Raw genomic sequence first — 24705 nt, forward strand, 5'->3', positions numbered from 1 at the left:
GCCATAGAAGTGACCCTTTGTGGTGTTTCTGTCATTTGAGGACCAAACTACATAAGGGCCCCAACACCAGACTGGCTACAGCATAAAGAAATTTTTGGCCATATCAATTCTCAAAAATTATCTACTATTGAAAGAAGGATGGAGATTTGTATAGTAGAGTGAATGGTATTTGAGGTTACATTACAAGTGATAGGTTTCCCCAGAATATGGAGGTAACTATGCCAATGTGCTCTGGCCCCTGTCAGATTGTATCTGTATGTAGTATTACGTTCAGTTTTGGGCACCACAGTTTAAGAAGAACACCGATAAACAAGAATATCTGGAGGACAGAAACCAGTATAGTGAAGACCCTGAATGCATATCATACTGGGATCAGCTGAATGAACAGGAGACATTTAGCTTGAAAAGGAGGATTCAGAGGGGATACAATATCTGCTTAAGGACTATCATATGGAAGAGTTGGACCTGCTTTGTTTATCCCCCACAAAAAGAACGAGGGGTAATTTTTTTTGGAAGTTGCAATTTTGGCTTAAAGTCAGGAAAAACTTTCTAACATTACAACTGTCTAAAAGTATACTGGGCTGCATCAAGTGGAGGTCCTGGAGGTCTTCAAGCTGGATAAATACTTGTTATATTATAGTAGGGATTCTTTGTATATGTGTTAGACTTGAAAGCCCTCCAACTCTCAAAATCACTAAATACCCACAACGATGACATTACAAGTCCCTGAAACATCAAAATATTGCATAATAAATTTCATTGCAGTTTAAATTTAATAGAATAAAAATAACTGACATTTTAGTAGCATTTTAACATGTGCAATGTGTTTTCTATATACCATTTGAGCCTCACAAGAAACAAGTCAGGTAGATACTACAGTTGCTGTTATCCCTATTTTACAAGTAAGGAAATGGAGGCTAAGAGAAATAAAGCTACTTTGCTCATGGTTACACACCTAGCAAATGTCAGGGGTGGGATTTGAATCCAGGCACTCCTGTCTCCAGTTCCAGTATGCTATCTACTACAACATGCTAACAACTGGCATTCCTTAAAAGATGAATGATGAGGTGAAAAGGCAGACTGCAGAGGATTTAGAAAGGATTAAGCAATGATAACAGAGGCTCTAAGCAGGACTCTTTCCAGTTAGGAAGGAAAGGAGAGATATGGAATGATTAATAGTGGGGATGGAAGGATTGTAAGTTTTGTTCTGTTTTTAAATGATATAGGAAATGTAACTATTGTAGGCAGAATATAACAGGTCAATAAAGGAGAGATGAAGATAGACAGTGGGAGTGATAGTGGGGACAATCTATTGGAAAAGACTACAGACTTATGGAATGCAGCAAAAGCAGTTCTTAGGGGAAGCTTTATATCTCTAAATGCTTACATGAATAAAATAGATAAAAAGGAGATCAATGAATTGGGCATGCAGCTGAAAAAGCTAGAGAAAAAACAAACTGAAAATCCCCAATTAAATACCAAATTAGAAATGCTGAAAATCAAAGAAAAGATCAATAAAATTGAAATCAAGAACAGTACTGAACTAACAAATAAAACTAAGAGCTGGTTTTATGAAAATCAATAAACCTTTGGTCAATTTGATTAAAAAAGATGAAAGAAGAAAACAAAATAACCAGTATAAAAAATGAAAAGGGTGAATTCACCTCCAATGAAGAGAAAATTAAAACAATAATTGGGAATTATTTTGCCCAATTAACTGGATGCCCATAAATGTGACAAACTTAAGAAAATGGATGAATATTTACAAAAACATAAATTGCCCAGGTTGAAAGAAGAGGAAGTAAAATACCTAAATAACCACATCTCAGAAAAAGAAATTGAGCAAGCCAACAATGAGCTCCCTAGGAAAAAATCTCCAGGGCCAAATGGTTTTACACGTGAATTCTATCAAACATTTAAAGAACAATTAATTTCCATACTTTATAGACTATTTGGAAAAATTGGCAAAGAAGGAGTCCTAACAAATTCTTTTTGTGACACAAATATGGTACTAATACCCAAACCAGGAAGAGTCAAAATAGAGAAAGAAAATTATAGACCAAGTTCCCTAATGAATATTGATGCAAAAATTTTAAGTAAAATATTACCAGAAAGACTGAAGCAACTTATCACGAGAATAATACACTACAACCAGGAAGGATTGATTCCAAAAATGCAAGGCTGGTTGAATATTAGGAAAATTATCAGCATAATTGATCATATCAACAACAAAACCAACAGAAATCATATGATTATCTCATTAGATGCAGAAAAAGCTTTTGACAAAATACAACACTCATTCCTATTAAAAACACTTGAAAGCATAGGAATAAATGGAGTCTTCCTTAAAATTATAAATAGCATCTACCTAAAACCATCACCAAGCATTATATGTAATAATGGAGATAAACTAGATGCATTCCCAATAAAACCCGGGGTGAAACAAGGATGTCCATTATCACCCCTATTATTCAATTTGGTACTAGAAATTTTAGTTTTAGCAATAAGAAAAGACAAAGAAATTGAAGGAATTAGAATAGGCAAAGAAGAAGCTAAATTATCACTTTTTGCAGATGATAGGATGATTTACTTAGGGGATCCTAGAGAATCAAGTGAAAAACTACTTGAAATAATAAATAAATTTAGTAAAGTTGCAAGATATAAAATAAACCCAAGTAAATCCTTGGCACAGTAACCCTATTACTAACAAAGCAAGAGATAGAGAAATTCCATTTAAAGTTATTGTAGACACTATAAAATATTTGGGAGTCTACCTGCCAAGACAAACCCAGGACCAGGAAAAACACTTTTCACACAAATAAAGTCAGATCTAAATAAATGGAAAAATATCAGTTGCTCATAGTTAGGCCAAGCTAATATAATAAAAATGACAATTTTACCTAAATTAATTTACTTATTCAGTGCCAAACTGCCAAAAAATTATTTTACAGAGCTGGATAAAATAATAACAAAATTCATCTGGAAGAACAAAAGGTCCAGAATATCAAGGGAATTAATGAAAAGAAATGCTAAGGAAAGTGGCCTAGCCATACCAGATATTAGATTGTATTATAAAGCAGCATTCGTCAAAACTACTTGGTACTGGCTAAGAAACAGAGTGATGGCTCAGTGGAATAGGTTAGGTGCACAAGATGTAGTAGTCAATGACTATGGCAATCTACTCTTTGATAAATCCAAAGAATCCAGCTTCTGGGTTAGGAATTCACTATTTCACAAAAACTGCTGGGATAATTGGAAATGGCAGGGCAGAAACTGGGCATAGACTAATACCTTACACCATATACCAAAATAAAGTCAAAATGGGTCCATGATTTAGGAATAAAGGCTGATACTATAAGCACATCGGGAAAGCAAGGAATAGTTTACCTGTTTGATTTATGGGAAAGGGAAGAATTCATGACCCAACAAGAGATAGAGAGCATTACAAAATTCAAAATGGATAATTTTGATTATGCTAAATAGAAAAATTTTTGTAAAAACAAAGCCAAGGCAACAAAGATTAGGAGGGAAACAGAAAATTGGGAAAAAATCTTTACAACCAGTGTCTCTCATAAAGGCCTCATACCTAAAATATACAGGGAACTGAGCCATATTTATAGGAATACAAGTCATTCCCCAAATGATAAATGGTCAAAAGATATGAACAAGCAGTTTTCAGAGGAAGAAATTAAAGCTATCTATAGTCGTATGAAAAAATGCTCTAAATCACTACTGATTAGAGAAATGCAAATCAAAACAACTCTTAGGTACCACATTGCTCCTGTCAGATTGGCTAACATGACAAAATAGGAAAAAGATAAATGCTAGAGAGGATGTGGGAAAATTAGAACATAGCTAAATTGTTGGTGGAGTTGTGAACTGATCCAGCCATTCTGGAGAGCAATTTGGAACCATGCCCAAAGGTCTATAAAAATGTGCATACCCTTTGACCCAGTAATACCATTCCTAGAGCTGTATCTCAAAGAGTTCACACAAGTGGGAAATGGACCAGTATGTACAAAACTATTTATAGCAGCTCTTTTTGTGGTGGCAAAGAATTGGAAATCAAGGGGATGCCCGTCAATTGGGGAGTAGCTAAACAAACTGTGGTATATAAATGTAATGGAATACTTTTGTGCTATAAGAAATGAGGAGCAGACAGACTTCATTACAACCTGGAATGACTTATATGAACTAATGCTGAGTGAGGGGAGCAGAACCAGGAGATCAATATACACAATTACAGACACAAGGTATCTGTAAGCAATAACTTTGATAGACCTGACTCCTCTCATCAATGCAAGATTCAAAGATAGCCCCAAAAGACTCATGATAGAAAAAGCTATGCACATCTAGAGACAGAATTATGGAGTCAGAATGCAGATGGAGGCAAACTATTTACTCTTTTTTTCCCCCCTTCTGTTTTGATTTCATTTCTCTGTTCTCATGATTCATTCCATTGGTTATAATTCTTCTTTACAATTGGACTATTATGCAAATAAGTGCAATGTGAAGGTAAATATAGAACCTACATTGGATTACATGCCATCTTGGCGGGGGTGGGGGGAGGAAAGAGAAGAGGGAGGGAGAGAAGTTTTGGAACCCAAAAACCTATGGAACTGAATGTTGTAAACTAAAAATAAAATAATAATAATACTAATAATAAAGAAAAGACTATATACAGTGAGATCAAGGGTGGATATGGAGGGATTGGACTTGGCAAAGAGAAGGGCTACTTCTTTATCTAAGGCCAAAGCGAAGAAAGAAATTGTGGGAGAAGATGTCTGAGTGTTGTGATTTATGCAGGAGGGGAGAGAAAGGAGCTTTTAGTGAATGGCCTCAATTTTTTTGATGAAGTGTGAGATGAAAACTTCAGTTGAAAGGGTGTGATGGGCTCTATGGAAGGTTTTGAGATAGGAAAAAGGATCAGTACAGTTGTTGCAGAGAGGGGGACTGAACAGTTTCATGGGATAGCTAGGTGGCACAGTGGATAGAGTTCCTAAGTTCAAATCTAGCCTCAAACACTTATTAGCTGTGTGACGCTGGGCAAGTCACTTAACCCCGTTTGCCTCAGTTTCCTCATCTGTAAAATGAGCTGGAGAAGGAAATGGCAAAACCACTCCAGTACCTTTGCCAAGAAAACCCCAAAAAGGGTCATGAAGAGTTGCACATGACTGAAAAATGACCAAACAACAAAAAAACTAAAAATCAGCTTTGTGATTCTTTCAGTTCAGTTCAGTAGCACATGATGGACTGATGTCCATCTGTGATAGACTGATGTTACTGATCTGTAACTAAGGAAAAACCATGAAGCCTGTGGGAGAATGAACCCAAGTGGGGCTGGATACAAGCCCAGGCTAACAGAAACCTAAGAGAGAGAAGTTATTAAAACCTATATAATGAAAATAGTCATTTTCAAATGGCCCTAGAATTTGTCTCAGGCAATTGTGAGGAGGCAGAAAAGGGCCCCAAGGAGTTCGAGTTCAAATTCAAAATCAGAAAGAAAATGATATGGACAGCTTGGTGGCTCACTGCACAGTACCAGCCCTAGAGTCAAGAGAACCTGAGTTTAAATCCGGCCTTAGACACTTGACACTTACTAGCTGTATGACCCTGGGCAAGTCACTTAATGCCAACTGCCTTACCAAAAGAAAAGAAAGCAAATGATAGAATATGCTGGGACAATGATGGAGGAAAAAAAAAAACTTAGTGTTTTTTGGTGCACAAAAGCCCACTGAGGTATAAATGGAAGAAGTAAAGACAAAATTCACCGAAGGAGTGTTTCAGCTGGATCAATGAAGAGCAGGTTGAAGTGAAAAAACAGCTTTTAAGGGCTAATGTATATAAATCTTTTCTGTTGGTGGTGAGGGAGGTACCAAGGTCTCTTATGTGAAGGAAGATATCTTTGGGATCCAAATGGCTAAGAACTTGTCTTGTTGGAGTTGTGGGCTCTCTTAGGCTTAGAAGAAGCATATTATCTTGGCCCTAGACTCCCCATCCAGCATTAGTATAGTATTTTATACACATACACACACACACACACACACACACACACACACACACACATACACATACACATATAGTATTATATATATTAGTATAGGCACTTGATACATGTTTAAATTTATCCTCTAATTAAGAGATGAAGTAGAAAATTACAGAGATGTGAGGTACAGTCACCATAGCCAGCCAAATCCATAGGATAAAACAACTATACGGATAGGACCAAAGACTTGAGACATGAGGGAACTAAGAAGAGTGTCCTTTTTATTAGGGCTTTGGGACTAGAATTAAACTATAAGAACCTCTGTGACCTGCCATTTCTGATTCTCAAACTGCTAGCACACCCCTTCCTATTCCTTGCTCCCCACTGTCACTTCTAAGTTCTCCCAATACCTACATTACTCAGTAACTTCTGTTTCCATGAAATTCATGCTATTCATTTCTACCACGCAATCAAAATCTTGGTAGGTATCATCTGCAGACCTCCTAGTCACTCCCCTTTCTTCCTAACCCTATTCCAAATCTTTTCAACCCTTTCAAGTCTCTCATGCCCTGCCCCCCATCCTTTTGGATGGGAACCTTCCCTCATATTTTATAGAAAAAATTAAGGCCATTTGTGATGAGCTTCCTCTTTCTCATCTCATATCACTCGGATGCCTTCTGGAACTATTTGCCTTCCTTCATGCCTGTCTCACACAAAGAGGTGGTACAATTCCTCACCAAGGCATACCCCTCTATTTGCACAAGTGATCCTATTCTATCCCATTTCCTCCATTAGACTGTTTCTTCTATCATACTCACTCTGCCACTTATCTTCAATTTCCCATGTACTGGCTCTTTCACTACTGCCTTCAAACGTGCATGTCTCCACCATCCTCAAAAATTCTCCCTTCATCCCAGCTAACAATCATCTTTATCTCTCCTGTCCTTTGTGGCTAAACATCTTGAGAAGGTAATAGGTCTCTCCACTTTCTCTCCTCTCATTCTCTTCTTAATCTCCTATAATCTAGCTTCAGACCTCATCATTCCACTTAAACTATTATCTCCAGAGTTATGGCCTATCTCTTAATTGCCAAATCTAATGGCCTTGTCTCAATTCTCTCTGCAGATTGCTACCACTTTCTCCTGGTTCCCCTCCCACTAATGACTGCTTCTTTTCAGTCTTATTTACTGGATCTTCAGAGGTGACAGCACCCCCTGGAGGGTGCTGGAAGAACCCGGGGAGTGGTAGTAGCCTTGGGTGCAACTGAGAGGCACTGAATAAAAATAAGGGGGCGGTGGAAGCATAAAGAAAGAAGAAAATTTGAAAAACGGTTCATACATGTTTCATCTGTTGCGTAAGTTAAAGTTGTAGTGATTACATTATTTTCCAAATAAACACACAAAATGCAAGCTATAACCAATTAGTGGTCAAGTCCACCAACAGATCTTAACAAGGAAATGTTGGCAGGCAAGCATGTCATGATTGTTGGGAAGCCCAGCATGTTTCAGTAGGAATATGGGCAGGTAATGACTTGTTTACAATACAATACTATACGGTTATATGACCTAATATTGTGTCATCAAAATTTCAATGCAGGAAAAACCCTACAAATTTACAACAAAGTATTAAATTTAAGATGCATCATTTTTAAAAATGTGTTTTATATTTTCTTGAAGTGACACACATTTCAAAAAACTGTTAAAGGGTTAAAGATTTCCAGAGGGGCACTGAGTAATTTTTTTTTTTGAAAAGGGTGTGGTAGGCCAAAAAAGTTTGGGAACTCTGATCTAGGTCACACCTTCTAACTGCAGGTGTCCCACAGGGCTCTCTTCTGGATTCTCTTCTTTTAAACTACTACCATCAGCTTCCAAGGATTTAATTATCATCTCCATGCTGATGACTATCAAATCCACCTATCCTGCCTTAATTTATCTGCTGACCTACAGTCTTACGTCTCCAAATGTCTTTCAGACATCTTAAAATGGATATCCAGTAGGCATCTTAAACTAAATATGTCCAAAACAGCTCATTTATCTTTCCTCCTAAGTCCTCCCACCTCTTAACCTCCTTTTAAGACTATTTAAGACTTTCCCTGTTAAACCTCACTGTTTAGGACACATCATCATTGTTCAAAACCCATAGGTTCTCAGTCTAGGTATCACTATTTCTCACTATTTCTGTAATTTGTTGCCAAGGCCTGATGATTCCATCTTTTCAATATCATTTAACTATTCCCTGCCACCTCCCTCTGATGCTGCCATTACCTTGGTCCTGGCCTTTATCACCTCACATTTTAATTAGTATGTCTTACCTAAACCATACAAGACAGCATGAGGGGCCCCAGTAGAAAGTGGAAAGAACACTAATTCTGGAGTCAGAGTTCCTGGATTAAAATGCCACCTTGATATTTATTACCCATGTAATCTTGGACGAATCATTTAACTTCACCGAGTCGCAGTTTCCTCAATTACAAAATAAGGGGGCTGGACTAGAATCAGTTCTTAAACTCTATATGGGGTCGCAACCCACAGCTTAAAAAGTGCTGAAAGGGTTGCAAGTGGAAAAAGTTTAAGAAGCCCTGAACTAGAAGGCCTCTACATGTATGATCACATGGTCCTATGAAAGGTGCAATCCAAGAACTAAAGCTGGATGCACAAATAAACAGGAAAAAACAAAACAACCCTCCCCCCAAAAAAACCTACCTAATAAAACGAAGAAATACTGAGTTAATAAAAACCCAAAAAGTAAACCCAGAAGAAAAGAGTATCTCCACAATAATCATAAATAGTCTCATTAAAAAAAGAACTGTTTTGCCACGAGCAGTATGTGTAAAGTACTTATCACAGTGTCTGACGCTTAATAAATATGATTTTAATAAATGCTTGTTCCCTTTCCCTCTTCCACAAAGACTTCAAAACTGGCCAGAAGAAATAAATCAAGAGATAAAATATAATATGATGATGATGAAATCATAGAGCTTAAAGAAAAAATTGGGAAAAGAATTAACAGATTAGAACCAGAAGCAGAAAACTCTATCAAAGTAGTGAAAACCTTGGAAAAATAGAAAAAACCTCAACAATTTAGTGAGAAAAGAAACATTAGAGCACTTCTCCTACCAAGATGCGTTTATGACTTATGAATACAACTACAAAACACTCTTTACAGAAATGATAGAAGACAAATAAATAATTGGAAAAACATTAATTGGGTAATATCACTTTTTATAACTAGATAAAATAATAGATTGATTTGCAAAAACAAAAAATATTTTAAAAAATCAGAATTAAAAGGTGCTAGCAATACTAGATCTCCATCACCCCCAAAAATGTGTGGATGTAAAAACTAAGCAGTAATCATCAAAAATACCTGGCATTAGTCAAACAACAGGAAAAAAAAAAAAACAGAAGTATAGGGTGGAAATTGCAGAAGCCAATTTAGGCTAGATGTTAGGGAAAAAATTCCAAAAATTAATTGGTACTAAAGTGGAATGCAGTGCCACTCCAAATTTCCATTTCTTTGGAGGTTTTCAAGCAGAAGGTGGATGACCATTTATTAGGCATATTTAACAGGCAATTTCTTGTGTATGGATTGGACTAGCTGGCTTCTGGGGTCCCTTCTACCTGTCAAACTCTGGCTATGGTCTACTATAGAATATTGTTTCTTGCCCATTCTCTTTTCATACCCTTATCACTGGCTCTTTCACTTTGTAATTGTGAGATGTTGGATAACTCATTTAACCTCTACTGGTTTCAGTTTCCTCATCTGTAAAATGAGGGTTATGCATTAGATGACTTCTAAAGTTTACTCCAACTCTAAATCTATGGCCCTATAATTAAAAGTGTTCTCAACACATGCATATTATTGTGAAGATTTTATAAAGCAGGCATTTCTTTGGATTAATAGTTTATTAATGTTTCCTCAATCATCTTTTTTATTTTATTTTTATTTTTTATTCAATGCCAATAATGCCTATGTTTTGTTTCGGTTTCGAATTTTTTGGTCTAAATGTTTAATATCTTCCTTTCTTTCAGTTACTTGAAAAACTGATTTCTATAAGTCTTCAAAACTGTGTCACTTCCAGTACAGCCCACCTTTATGAAAACTTCAACTACTGCAATTGCCATTAATGCTTCTGCTTTTTTTTTAATTACCATTTCTACTTCCATATGTATCTTCCATCTGACCTGCTGGTACCTACCTTCTCTTCACCTGGAAGGCCACTATTCAGGCCTGACCTCTAGAATCCGTGTCCCTCCCACCTAGGGAAATTAATCTACTCAGCTTTGGAATGCCTTACGGAGCTAAGCTGTTCTGATCAGTGAATTAGTGCAAACTCACCTAACCCACAATATCATGCTGACAACAGACTATGCTTTATATCCCAAGAAACTCAGAGCATTGTCATCTGTCTTGTTCCCACTCTACCCACTGCTTTGTACTTTTTGCTCTGGGAATAGTAATTAAATCACTATTACTACTTCTCTGGAAAAGGCATGTCAATATAATGCTCTATGGCTCTGTTCACAATTCCTGACTCTCTAAACTAAAATTTTTCTTTCTGGTCATCATTTACTTACATGTACACTTTCTTCTTATTAGAATGTAAGGTATTTGAGGTCATATACTCTCACCTATGTATTTGTATCTTTAGTGCCGAACACAGCGATTGGCCAATAATAAGTGCTTAACAAATGTTTTTCTTCATTCACATAGCACATAAGAGATTGAGATGTTGAGAGTCATCTTAACACGGCCACTTAATATGACATGGCAACTTAATCTTAATGTAGGAGCTCCACTAGAAATGGTGGGGGAGAATAGTTTATATCAGTAATCTTGAAAGATCTCTTCCAGTTTCATTCTTAAAAGCTCTAGGATCATCTGTCATAATTGTAATGTAGGCCAGAAAAAACCGATAAAGGTATTCATAGCATTTGGAATTTAGAATACAAGTAACAGTCCATGAGATCCTTCAGGATTTAGGGAAATGAGTTATTTGTCACATTTGTGACAGGAACTGAATTATTTAATAGACACAGAAGTATAGAGGTACTCAAGCCTCATTAGCTACATAGCTGCTATCTCTGGGCCCCAACATCCTCAAATAAGGAATATATCAGGCTTGTCCAACCAAGTGAGGATTGGGAAGAGACCTCACCTTTCTAAGCCAAAGATCCATGAAGGCAGCATAAGCTAGTCCTGATCAATGCTATAGTGGTGATTTATTTAGTCTCTAAGGGCCCCCCAATGCTGAATTGCATGTTTTCATGCTAACTCCATATTAAGCTCATGTCTAATCCATAGAATAATAAAAGGGATGGGTTTCTTCCCAATTGTATGGACATGTAAGTGATCATGGGGCAGCTAGTGCCATCTCAGTCTCTGATCATGGTGCAACAGCGTACCAGGCCTGAAATCAGGAAGACTCATCTTCCTGAGGTCAAATCTGCCCTCAGATACATACCAGCTGTGTGACCCTGGGCAAGTCACTTAACCCTGTTTGCCTCAGTTCCGTAAAATGAGCTGGAGAAGAAACTGGCAAACCACTAAAGTATCTTTGCCAAGAAAACCCCAAATGGGGTCAAAGAGTTAGACATAACTGAAATGACTGAACAATAATAAAAAGTGATCATATAAATCTCCAGGTTGTGCTAGCATAGAATAACAAGATACCCTTATGTATGTGCATGTACATACACACATACATACTACACATGTATGCATGTATACATATATACATATCCTCATTTTTAAGATCTATTATTAGTAACAAAATATAATCATTTTAACTTTTCAGAAACATTTAAACACTTTTTTAAAAAGCACTATCACTCTAGGAATAAGACAATGGTAGTAAAAAGACAAGAGTGACTAAACTGAAAATCATGACCTTAAAACATCAATTATAGATTTTTGTCACTGTATAAACAAAGATTCCCTACTCCTTCATATGTGATCAAACCATGTTGGCTACAAATTTAAACAAAACCTAAAGAATATTTGTAAAGTAATAATATGTAGCTCTTATTCTATGTAATCATATGTTACCTCTTTACTATCTACTGACTTAACAAATTTCAATGTTACCTATTAAAACATAGTCTTCAATATGGCCATCAATTTTAGAAATTAAACACCAAAAGTCAAATAAAAAAAAAACCTGAAATAAGGTAGCTGTTTATTTGTGCACTAAATCTGATCAATATTGTCTGATCAACTTCTCTGAAAGTTATTGAAGTACAAGCAAATATAAACAAATGTGAAACAAATACAATAGTTTAGCTAGGCAATCTGTCAAATCAGTACATCATAGAATAACAGATCTAAAAGTGGAAGGGGCCATAGATATTTACCTAGTCTAACCCCTTCCACTTACAGATGAGAGAACCAGAGAGGTTAAGAGACTTGCCCAACATCATATTAATATGTGACTCTTGGACAAGTGCCACAAATGGATAATAAATATGACACAGAACTGAGTAGGAGGACAGAATTTTGCCATACTACACTTGGAAACTTTTAGAGTGCTTTCAAGGACACTAAATTCCCTGACATTTCAAAAGGCCAATATTTTAACACCAATTTCTCCCTGGTGATTCATGTTATATGGCTGAGAATCAATGACATGAATTCAGACTAATGAATATAAATAACCCAAAGCGTAAGGGTAAAAGATATAGAAGGGACCAACAAAATTATCTAGACCAACGTACTCAATTCATACATGAGGAAACCAAGGTCACATGTTACAACAATTTTGTGTGTAATGAGTGGCATGAAGATGTTTTTGAGATGATACATGACTGAAAAAGGAGGCTAGCCAGTCATGTTAGACCTCAGAAGTAAAACTGGATAGAATGATGGTACCTCCAAGATACTAAAAGAACAGGAGGAAGACCTCCTATAGAAGATCTGCGCAAAACATGGTCAAAAAATACAAAGACTAAGAAAAGCATAAAGTGATTGAAATCTGCACAGTACAGAGTAACTACACTAATGAAATCACAGATTTCTCACAATGATGAGTGGGGAAAACAAGGGTCTCATGCTTCTATGACATTAATGTAAAATAGGGACAAGAAGTGTAACCTAATTCCTTTCTACATTCCATATAAAACATTTTTTTCAGATTCAGGCATATTAAATATTTATCTAATACTGAAAAGGGATATATTGCTTTATATTTGCAAAGAGCACCAAGTGGATATTTAAGTAGAATATTGTGATGACCAGTTTTATAAAAAACAAAACACATTAAGCTGAATGCTACTGATGTGAATATAATACCAAACAACACATACCTGAGCAATAAAGAAAATTATATCTATTTAAACCTACCAATAAGTCAATCAATCAACACTTATCAAGTGCCTATTATGTTCCAGGCACCATGCTAAATGCTGGGAATACAAAGAAAGGCAAAAGACAGTCCTTGCCCCAAAAGAGCTCACAATCTAATAAAGAAAGACAAAACATTAAAAAAAAAATGACCATCTGTTCCTCCCGGGAGGGCAGAGGAGGCAGCAGCTGTGGACTCTGTGAAAGACATAATATCTCCCTTTTCAGTGGCATCTCTGGAGGGCCAGACCTGGCTCAGGGCTGGGAGTTGATATGTTGATGCTGCCCCAAGGACTGAGTGAGGAAGACAAGGCAATGCAGAAGAAATTCAGCAAACTCAAGAAAAAGAAAAAAGCACTATTGGCTTTTAAGAAGGCCTCATCTCTAAAATATACAGGGAACTGAGCCAAATTTATAGTAATACAAGTCATTCCCCAATTGAGAAAAGGTCAAAGGATATGAACAGGCAGTTTTCAGAGGAAGAAATTATAGGCATAGGAAAAAATGCTCGAAATCACTACTGATTAGAGAACTGCAAATCAAAACAACTCTTAGATACCACATCTCTCCTGTCAGATTGGCTAAAATGAAAAAACAGGAAAATGATAAATGCTGGAGAGGATGTGGGGAAATTGGAACATTGTTACATTGCTGGTGGAGTTGTGAACTGATCCAGCCATTCTGGAGAGCAATTTGGAACTATGCCCAAAAGGCTATAAAAATGTTCATACCCTTTGACCCAGCAATACCACTTCTAGGGATGTGTCCCAAAGAGATCACACAAGTGGGAAAAGGACCCATATGTACAATAATATTTATAGTAGCTCTTTTTGTAGTAGCAAAGAATTGGAAATCAAGGGGATGCCCATCAATTGGGGAATGGCTGAACAAGTTGTGGTATATGAAGGTAATGGAATACTACTGTGCTATAAGAAATGGGGATGATATGGACTTCATAATAACCTGTAAAAACCTACATGATATAATGCTGAGCAAGGGGAGCAGAACCAGGAGAACATTATACACAACCACAGGTATATGGATTCTGTGATGACTAACCCTGACAGACTTCGCTCTTCTCAGCAATACAAGGTGCAAAGACAACTCCAAAGGACTCATGATGGAGAGTGCTATCTGCATCCAGAGAAAGAACTATGGAGCCTGAATGCAGACTGAGGCACACTTTATGCATGCCCTTTCCCCCACCCCCACCCCTTTATTTCTCTTTTGTTTTTGACTTTTTGTTTTGTTTTGTTTCTTCTTTCTCATGATTCATTCCATTGGTCATAATTTTTCTTTGCAACGTGACTACTGTGTAAATAAGTTCAATGTGAAATTCTATGTACAAGATATATCAGATTCCATGCCATCTTGGGGGGGGGGGGAAGAGGAGGGGAAAGAAAATCTGGAACTCAAAAGTTATGTGGAACTGAGTGTTGTAAACTAAAAAAAAAAAATCTTAACTATAAAAAGAAGCAGAGTAACAGTAGCACAGCCAGCCAGGGGGGGCGTCAAACGCTCCCTATCAGAGCAACCCATGGCCAACAGCCACAGCAAGAGAGCAGGCTAAACAGCTGGTAAAGTCAGGAGCCATCAGTGCCATTAAAGCTGAGACCAAGAATTCAGGCTTCAAGCAGTCACAGACTCTATAAGGGAAACTGAAGGACCCAGAGAAGGGCCCAGCCCCTACTTTTCAACAGTTTCAGCAAAGCATCTCAGCTGATGATGACTTGCAGGAGTCATCCAGACATCCCCAGAGGAAATCTCTATGAGAGCTTTGTTTCATCCAGTGTTCAGCTTCAGGAACTAGGACCAGATGGGGAGGAATCAGAAAGTCCAGGGGGTGGTGATGGCCCTCCCCGAAGCTTTGACCCTGAAGCTGAAGTTGAAATCACAGCCATGACAGAAACTGGGATCGGGATAGGGACCGGGATCAAGACAGAGACCAGCATTGGGACAAGAACTGAGACCGGGATCGAGAGAGCCCTTTCCGAAGATCTGATTCACTCCCTGAGTACTGAGGTTCATGTAAGGGGAACACACTGTAAGTATCTGGGACAGATATGACACCCACCCTCCTTTGTGGAGCCTTCTCACCCTTTGGGAACACCATTGACCTTTCCATGGACCCACCCCAAAAATTAAAAAATTTAAAAAAATTAAAAAAAAAAAGATGAAAGGAGAGAACCTGCCAGGCATAATGAATCTTCCAACTCCATCAGAGAAAGTTAGAGGGGCTTCTAGGCATTACAAGCTCAAAATAATCCTCCTCTAATACAATTCTAGTTAATAATGAGCAATTACTATAAATTAATATGGTTATATTCTAGGCAACTATAAAGCACAATAGGCATGCTTATTAATGATAGTAACAATATTAAAAATAATATAGTAGTTTAAAATTTGAAGCTAGTTGCCTTGCATTATGTAAAGATTAAATGCCTGAATCTACCATGGTTCAAAAACCAACTTTTAAAGCAGACAATGAAACACAGTCTGTACTATCCACATTTTGGCAAAACAGGGAAAATCATTAAGCAATATGAGAACCCCCAGGAAATACACTTAATCCCAGAGGAGTTTCAATACGCATTTCAATTGAGTTATCCCTTCCCTCTTAAGGGCACAAAACCATAACAAAACATGGAGTGACATAATATATCCACTGTGAGCACACAGGCAGAAAGAATTTTCCTCTGCACCCCTGGCACCTGTTAGCTTAATCATCAGCAAATGCATTACTTCTTTATAGGGCAAAGAAAAGAAGAGGGGATTGATTTTCAAATGTAAAGGGAAATTTGAATTTTCTTTTTGTCTATTTACCTCCACTTATATAGTTACTGAATCTCTAGTTTCATGTACTTTGTCTTTTTATACAACATAGAGAAAATAACTCAAATAAATACTATTAGCACTTAAAGTACTATATAAATAAATTCTAGCTATGACGATGAAGATCCCTGAAATTCCTTCCAGCTTTGCATTTTTTTCCAAACACTGTCTTGAGTGCTTGGGATACAAATACAATAAAAGTAAAAAAAATCCATACAAAAATAGTGAAATGTGGTGCAGCTAGGTGGCGCAGTGAGTAGAGCACTGGCCCTGGAGTCAGGAGGACCTGAGTTCATATCCAGCTTCAGACACTTGACATACTAGCTGTGTGACCTTGGGCAAGTCACTTAACCCCCAATTGTCCTGCCTTCCCCCCTCAAAAAAAAAGTTTAAAAAAATAGTGAAATGGATTTCTCCGTTGTTAGTAGCTTCCTCACTGAACTAAAAAGTCCATGGTCACTGAGAAGTCTGAAATGAAAATGAAATGGGTAACAGAAGTGGGAAGTGCTCCCTACTGCTACTTTAATGGATCCTAGAGATGATCACCAGAATAAGTACTGACTACAAGCTTCCCACCAGATAAAGACCCTGAATAAGTGCTCAGACTAGAAATGTGAGGTGAAAGTGAAATGCCTGCTCACTAATCTCACAATGTATTTCACATTCTAATGTTGTCGACTTACTGGAAAAGTATGATAAGGCTTATAGATTGTTGTTTTATGTTTTAAAACTTTAAATATATACTTAGGAGTCATATTTTAACTTTTTTTTTCATGGGGGTGGATATAAATAATTATCCCATACCTGATCTACTTTGTACATTTGGGTACTTTTCTACAAGGGATTTTATTCATCCCTAGAGAGAGTCAAACCTAAGCTTTGTTAAAGGGACTGTCAATAGTTCTACTTTACATTTCACTACTTTGTATTTATTCACACTATATTTATATACAGCATGTAACTTACATACTTGTTATCTCTGTCAGTAGAATGTAAGCTCCTTACAAGTAGGGATTGTTTCATTCTTGTACTCATATCCCTAGAGCCTAATACAGTGCTTAGCATATGGTTGGTTGGTTGTTGTCCTTCATTATCAAAGAGGATCAAAATGACATCACTATGCTACAGGTCCGATACAAGCTCGGAATGTTCTACCACAGGTCAGGCACAAACAGTCCATGTGAACATTTGAGGTGGATTCTCTAAATCTGCACGTCCAAGTTTCTTTTGAGCTACTTCAACTCTGCTTTGCTCATAAAGCACAGCACCTTCTCTGATGTGGGCACACCATGCTGAAAGTTCTGTGCCAGTGTTTTTGATGTCACATAATCGATACCAAAGTTCTTGAGAGAGACCTTGAAAGTGTTTTTGTATCACTTCTTCTGACCACCACGTAAGCGCCTGCTATGTGTAGGTTCTCCATAAAATACTCTTTTTGGCAAGTGTATGTTTTGCATTCGAACAACATGGGCAGCCCATTGGAGTTGTGTTCTCTGAAGTAGAGTTTGAATGCTTGGCAATTTAGTTCAAGAAAGGACCTCAATGTTTGATTTCTTATACTGCCAGGTGATCTTCAGACTCTTCCTAAGGCAATTCAAATAGATGCATTTTAGTTTTCTGGCATGTTGCTGGTAGACTGTCCAGGTTTCATAACTACCTCATTGCTTAGCACATAGGAGGCACTTAACAGCACTTATATATGCCTGTTGATGGATCTGTAACACTTCTGCACCTATGATGGCACTTTGAGCCTAATAACAAAATTATAAATTCAAAGGTATTTTTTACCTTTGAATGACTTAAAAACTCTGATCAAGGAAAAGATCAACAGTGATTTTAGAGAGCTAATAATGAAGCATGACTGATCCGCTGGCGTAGGTGATAGACCTAAGATGCAGAATAAGATGCCCATTTAAATATTTTTTTAATTAAAAAGCTTTTATTCCTGTCCTTTCACCCCATAAATCAAAAACAAAAAACTTCTAACAACTATGCATAGTCAAGCAAAACATTCTTACCTTGACCATATCCAAAAATATATGACAAACATTTTTGGACATGGTCAATAAAAGAAATTGTTTTGCCTGGCTATGTATATTTGCTTTTCTTTTTTCCAATATGGTGGGATATAGGAACCTACACATAGTGGGATATAGGGTAGAGAAAAGGAAGAAAAAGAAGAAAGAAAAAAGGATCATTTAAACATTAGTTAAAAATTGTTTAATGCACAGAAGTATTATAGAACATTAAGGAAGTTTTGAAAATTACATATGGGATTTATTATTTAAAAGAAAAGCAAGCTATATATAATAAAGATCCAGTGTCTTATGACAATCTTCATCTGTTATACTATGTATGTGGAAATAACAAATTTATTTATATTTATATTCAAAATGTTTAAAAATTGAAATAATGGAAATGGGGAGGTAGGAGGGAAAAAAACCTTGACTTTCATCCATTGAAAAAATGTTTAATATAAAAATAAAGGAAGCAGTTTTCCTTACACAGATTTTCATCTGGTGGATACTTTTGAGGGAATAAATTTTGTGAAGGATGGATGTAGAACTGTTTTAAAACAAACATCTAAAGATGTTATAATAGTCCAACTTTCTTTCCTTAGAAGAACGGAGGCTAGTTCTCCTCCCCCAAAGCATAAAACCCTGATTAGCAGTTTTTGTGTCTCCTTCTTGAAAAAATTACAATAGGAAAAGTAAAATTTTTTTATTTTTATCAGCATTTACTTTTAATAGGGTCCATACTATATCTCAGTTATGCATTTCATTATTATAGAATCTACTTTTGTGAATTTATCCATACCAAGGTAAGGAACAGAAAATTTAAGAATAGTTGACTAAAAAGTGCTGACCATTATAATAAAAAGATTGTCTAGTAGGTCTTCAATTATTATTTCCTCCAAGTACTAATATGAACATTCCTCCCTGGGCTTATCTCCTGACTCTTCAGATTTCCTCTACCATGCAAAAGCAACCTCCTCACCCCAGAAATTTTCTCCAGACCTTCTCACACTGGATATGTATTCCACTCTTGTGGCCCCATCTCTAATAGGCTGGTTCCTCCCCAAATTTTCACTTTAAGAAAGAACTCAGGACTGCCATATCTTCAGTCTTCTTCCTGCTCCTCTCCTGACTCTCGGGACCTTCTTGACTATGCCTGTGCCTTCTGCACCCCTGCTTTTTATCATCTTTTGTGTCTATTCCTCCATTAGAATGTAAATTCCATGAGGGTAAGAACTTTCTTTCTGCTTTTTTTTTTTGTATTCCCAGTACTTAGCACAGTGCCTGGCACATAGTAAGCACTTAAAAGATGGTTGTAGACTTGACTTCACTAGGAGTCTGCTTTATCACCAAAAAAGACCAGAATGACCCAAATTTTAAATTAAAATAATGCATGTAAAGACAGCTAATGCCACATTAAATTTAAATACCTCTCATAAAAGTCTTAAAGATGTAATAAGAAAATCACTTCAGTTACTATGTAAAAGAAATATTGGATGTCTATCATAATGGCATACTGGATGTATTTTTAAAATAATTTTAAATACGAATTTACAATTTAAACACAAATACATCTTAAATCTTAGAAACCGCAAAAGATATGGAACAAAAAAAAATTGCAAAGCATGTTTGAACATGTTTTAACAATCTGGCTAGCAGCTCCTGTGGGGGCGTAAGATCCCCCCACAGCCAGCACCTAGGAGGCTGCTGGCACGCCGGGAAAGCACAGGTTCTTTTTATTTGCTTAAACAAGGAAAGCACAGTAAAGGGGTTGACCAGCTTACTTTAATTCAGCATTCAGTTAGCATACAGACAACATTCATTTAGTTCAGGGGAAAAACACCAGCATTCAGTTAGCATTCAGTTAGTTCAGGGGAGCATACAGACAAGCATCAAGAGACAGACCAAATACAGATTCATTCACTTACTTCAGGGGAAAAAGCCAGCACCCTGAGGTTCAGAACATTCATTTAGTTCGGGGGAAATGAACCAGCACCCCGAACTTCAAAACAAAATACAAACAAATTACAAATATCAACAGACAGACCCAATACAATTCATAGTTACCAACATCTGGGCTCAGCCTGAGAGCAAGGGCTGGCCCACAGTCACACTTGCCACTGCTCCTGCGCCAACCGGAAAAGGAAAGAGGACTCTTCAAGCTGTCCTCTCCCCTCTTATAGAGTTTTTGACATCATCAAGCACCGCCTGAATGACCAGGGCTGATTGGTTCTTGAGTTGGCCTCTCCCCCTAGTGTAGACTAGGTTAACATCCAATAGGGCGTGGCTCTGGAGTCAACACCTCCCCTCAGCCAGCCCCATGACTCATCACACAGAAAGTTTTCTGTTCCCAGGCTTGGTTTCTGGGCTTCCTGCCCTGGAAGAGGAGCACCAGGCCCAGCACCCAATGAGATAAACTGAGCCACCCAAAGAAAACAAAGGCCATTCTGGTCACAGAACACTACTTCCAATGAGTTATAATTGAACCTTTTATTCAATGGTTTGACTTAAATTTAAATGAATGGGACTCATACAAGTAAAATTTAAATGGGGAAGTAAACCTTATATACACTTTAAAATAAAGATTGAAAAGTAAAGAGCCCTGAAAGTCAATATCTTTAAAATAATATTACATAATGAAAGACTTATCCATACACAAAACCAAAAGAAATAACACAACAATGAATCAACACAAGAACCTCTTAACAATCACAGAGAGTAAGTATCCTGTTAAAGGAATTTTTCTGACAATTAGCATTTACTATCCCAAAGAAAATTCTCCATGAATGGCTTTGCCCCATACTCATACTATAACAAACTAGATATAGTGAGCCGAGTCAGTTATAGTATCACCAATTGCTTCAAGTAGTGCTCTTCTTCACTCAATGAACAATATATTAACAAAGCTCCAGCCACTAACCCACATATTAGTCCTCTAAAGCAATGAATTAATTACACATTCACTGTAGGTTCAGAGACTATGTTTAATATGATCAGTGTTGCTATCTATCCTACTTAAGTACTGACATATATTGTTAAAGGCTGAAAGTAAATTTGATATCTTGTAATCTAAAACATTAGATCTGAAGTCTTCTCAAAGACTATTTAATAAAGATGAAGCCTATTCACATAGCATGAATTATCTATTAATACTAGTCCATGTCTTGCTCTAGTTCTCTAAACGCATAAGTAGATTTTCAAAAAGCTTCCCTCACTTTTAGGGCCTCATTATACAATGGTATTTCATTATTTTTTCTCAACATTCTTCTTTTAAAATACAACTTGGTGATAGTAAAAACTGATTTTAGAGTTGTCTGTAAGGTGCTCGGTTCTTCTTCGGAAGCTAAGGCCGCGTTGGGGTGACCCCTCACTTCAGCCGGTGACTAGCACCACTACAAACAAGTCTCCTCGTCCATCCGCTGAAATGGCCGTCTCCGAGCTCGCTTGCATCTACTCCGCCCTCATCCTTCATGACGATGAGGTTACGGTCACGGAGGATAAAATCAATGCCCTCATTAAAGCAGCAGGTGTAAATGTTGAACCATTCTGGCCTGGATTATTTGCAAAGGCCCTGTCCAATGTAAACATTGCAAGCCTCATCTGCAATGTAGGAGTTGGTGGACCTGCCCCAGCAGCTGGTGGTGCTGCCCCTGCTGGAGGGGCTGCTCCTGCTAGCACAGCTGCCCCAGCTGAGGAGAAGAAGAAAGAGGAAGCAAAAAAGGAAGAATCTGAGGAGTCCGATGATGACATGGGCTTTGGTCTGTTTGACTAGATAATTTTTTGTAACATTAAATAAAAAGCTTGACTCAACTAAAAAAAAAACAAACTGATTTTAAAAACTTTCTAATAAAAACTGCCTAGTAGCTAAATGCTGACATTTCTCTACAGCAATATCTTTATTTGATATAGAATGCATTTCAGCTATGCGGCAATTAAAGATTTCTTGTTTTGGTTGTTGTACGGTCACTTCAGTTGTGTCCGATTCTTCATGACCCCATTTGGGTTGTTTGTTTTTTTGTTTTTTTGGTTTTTTTTTGGTGAAGATACTGGAATAGTTTGCCATGTCTTCTTCCTGCTCGTTTTACAGATGAGTAAACTGAGGCAAATAGGATTAAGTGACTTGTCCAGGGTGTCTGAGTATATGTCGTCTGAGGCCAGATTTGAACTTAAGAAGATGAATATTCCTGACTCCAGGTGCAGCCCTCTATCCACTGTGTCATCTAGCCTCCCTAAAGATTTCCACATATAAGATACACATAGCACATTCTACATGTGCCATTTCTACTGTGCCATATATGCAAAATCCCATTAAAGTCATTCATGGAAGTCTTAAGGACTTAAGATCTTCTATTACATTTTTATTAATACATGATAATAACGGCCCAAATCACTATGGTACTTTCTATAAGTAATGATGCTGAAATCCAACTTTATCACTTTTTAAGAACTATCCTTCTAATAATTTTTCTTCCAGTAGTGGCATGATAACAAAAGACTGAGACAATTTTACTAACATGCATTTGATTCAACTAGAATTTATTAAGCATTTAGTATGTGTGAGGAAAGCACTTGTGATAACTTGTACACACTTCCCCTAGCCCTTCAAAACAGAATGTTTACATTTATTGTTGACTTTCTGTGATCTCATTCCACTCTACATTCTGTCAAAAAATTTCACCAAGCATTTCGTACATGGACTTACTACTCTTTTTTTTATTCCCCCGGCCATAAAAAAATAAGCAAGACTATGGGAAAAGACAAAAATAAAATATTAAGTTGTGATTACACAAAGGAAAGAATACCTCTTTGTATTTTTTCTTTTTGTTTCTACATTTGTCTCTAAGTATAGTTAATATAGTATTGATGCAGAAAATTTCTATAAAACAAAACTTGGAAGCAGCATATTGGAGTGATAAAGCAATTGAAGCTTGTATTAAAAAGGAATATAAAAACATTTATTAAGCACCAACTATGTACCAAACACTGTGCCCAGTAATAGGGATATAAATATAAGAGCAAGATAATCCCTGACCTGATCTTACACTATATATATTGGAGTTTGGGGAAGAAAATTTTCATATGGGAAGTGACATAGATGAAGAGGGAAGCCAAAGAGAAGTAGACTGGCATACCCTTTCTAGTATCAAGGCTATGACTGATTTCATTGTGGTTCCAAGTATAGAAAGTGGGCTAAGACAAGGCCACAGACAAGAAAATGACCAGGGTGCAAAGTGGAGCATGGCTGGCCTCACTCATCTACATAAAATGGGCTATGTGAGGCACTCGATCAGGATAACAAGAGTGATTTTAATTGTTTTGGAGAAATATACTTTGTAATGTTGTGACAAAAAAAAAATACTCTTTCCCTCAGATAAAAATGGGGCTCTGGATTTTGAAGTCAAGGGACCTTAGTTTGAATGCAAGGATTACCACTTATTATCTAGATGATTTTGTGTAAGTCACTTTATCAATATAACGTCCTCTTTATAGGATGAAAAATGAGAAGGCAGTATAGTTTATTTGAGAAAGTTATCTTGGCTTTGCCACTTGCTAGCTATGAATCTGAGCAAGCCACTTCATTATCTTTCTAGGTCTCAACTACCTCACCCGTACAATGGAGATTATAATATTCATATTCCTTTCTCACAAGACTGTTGTGAGAAAAGTGCTTTGTAAATTTCATATGAATATGAACTATTTTTTTACTATTTTTAAATATGAAGAAATAAGTTGTACCATTATGCGTATTTCTTTTATAGCTATAGTCTAAGAGCCCATTAAATGAAAAATTCCACAAATAACCAATATATTTCTTCAGTCAGCCAGAAACGGTGTGTTCAATGTCTAATATATTGGTTTAATATCAGGAGGACATGTTAGTAGCACAGAGTAAGCCAGAGAGACAGAGACAGAAATAGAGAAAGCATCTTATGGAGAGGTAGTGCTCCATCTCATAAATATATAAAAATAATGCATCTACATGAACATGTGCACATATGTGTGTATGTATGTGTGTGTGCATGTATGTATGTATATATTGCCAAGAGGCAGCTAAGTGGTTCTGTAGATAGAATGCTGGTCCTAGAGGCAGGAAGATCTGAGTTCAAATCTATCCTCAAATACTTGCTTCGTGTGTCCCCAAGCAAATCATTTAATCTCTGCTTCAGTTTATTCACCGATATTATGGGCATAATAATGATACCTACTTCCCAGAGTTGTGAGTGGTATCTGCAAATTACACTAAAGTGATTCCATTTAGTTGTTCTGTTACAAAATCAGTAATGTAGAGAAACATAGTATGGCTACAAATGTTGTTTCACAGTATTGTATGTGAAGCTCATAATTCAGAATCTTTTGTCAGATTTAGTAAATTAAGAAACAATAGAGGAACTTCTGTAACTTTGGGACAGTTTTGTTAATTCTAAGGCATTTTTATTGTCTGGAAGCAACAGATTGTCAGTTTCTCAGTAGAGAACTAGGACTGAAGTACAAAATTTATGACTTACAGGCTTACTAAAATTTTGGCAGATATGG

The 24705-nt window shown here is 36.9% G+C and overlaps 2 protein-coding genes across 2 annotated transcripts in view; one reads left to right on the forward strand and one right to left on the reverse strand.

The window, feature by feature from the left end:
- LOC118847913 (protoheme IX farnesyltransferase, mitochondrial) overlaps window positions 1-24705 on the reverse strand; it is a 127504-nt gene that overhangs the window by 37989 nt on the left and 64810 nt on the right. The window lies entirely within an intron of this gene.
- On the forward strand, window positions 21489-21987 carry LOC118847914 (60S acidic ribosomal protein P1-like). The gene has a single exon (XM_036756607.1). The coding sequence runs from the start codon at window positions 21596-21598 to the stop codon at window positions 21941-21943; it is 348 nt and encodes a 115-aa protein (XP_036612502.1). The 5' UTR covers window positions 21489-21595; the 3' UTR covers window positions 21944-21987.

The sequence above is a fragment of the Trichosurus vulpecula genome, chromosome 4 (genome assembly GCF_011100635.1).
Source record: "Trichosurus vulpecula isolate mTriVul1 chromosome 4, mTriVul1.pri, whole genome shotgun sequence".
Lineage (NCBI taxonomy): Eukaryota > Metazoa > Chordata > Mammalia > Diprotodontia > Phalangeridae > Trichosurus > Trichosurus vulpecula.

What these genes read in the sequence shown, in the direction of transcription:
- LOC118847914 (XM_036756607.1), top strand. Translation starts at nt 21,596, where the DNA reads ATGGCCGTCTCCGAGCTCGCTTGCATCTACTCCGCCCTCATCCTTCAT.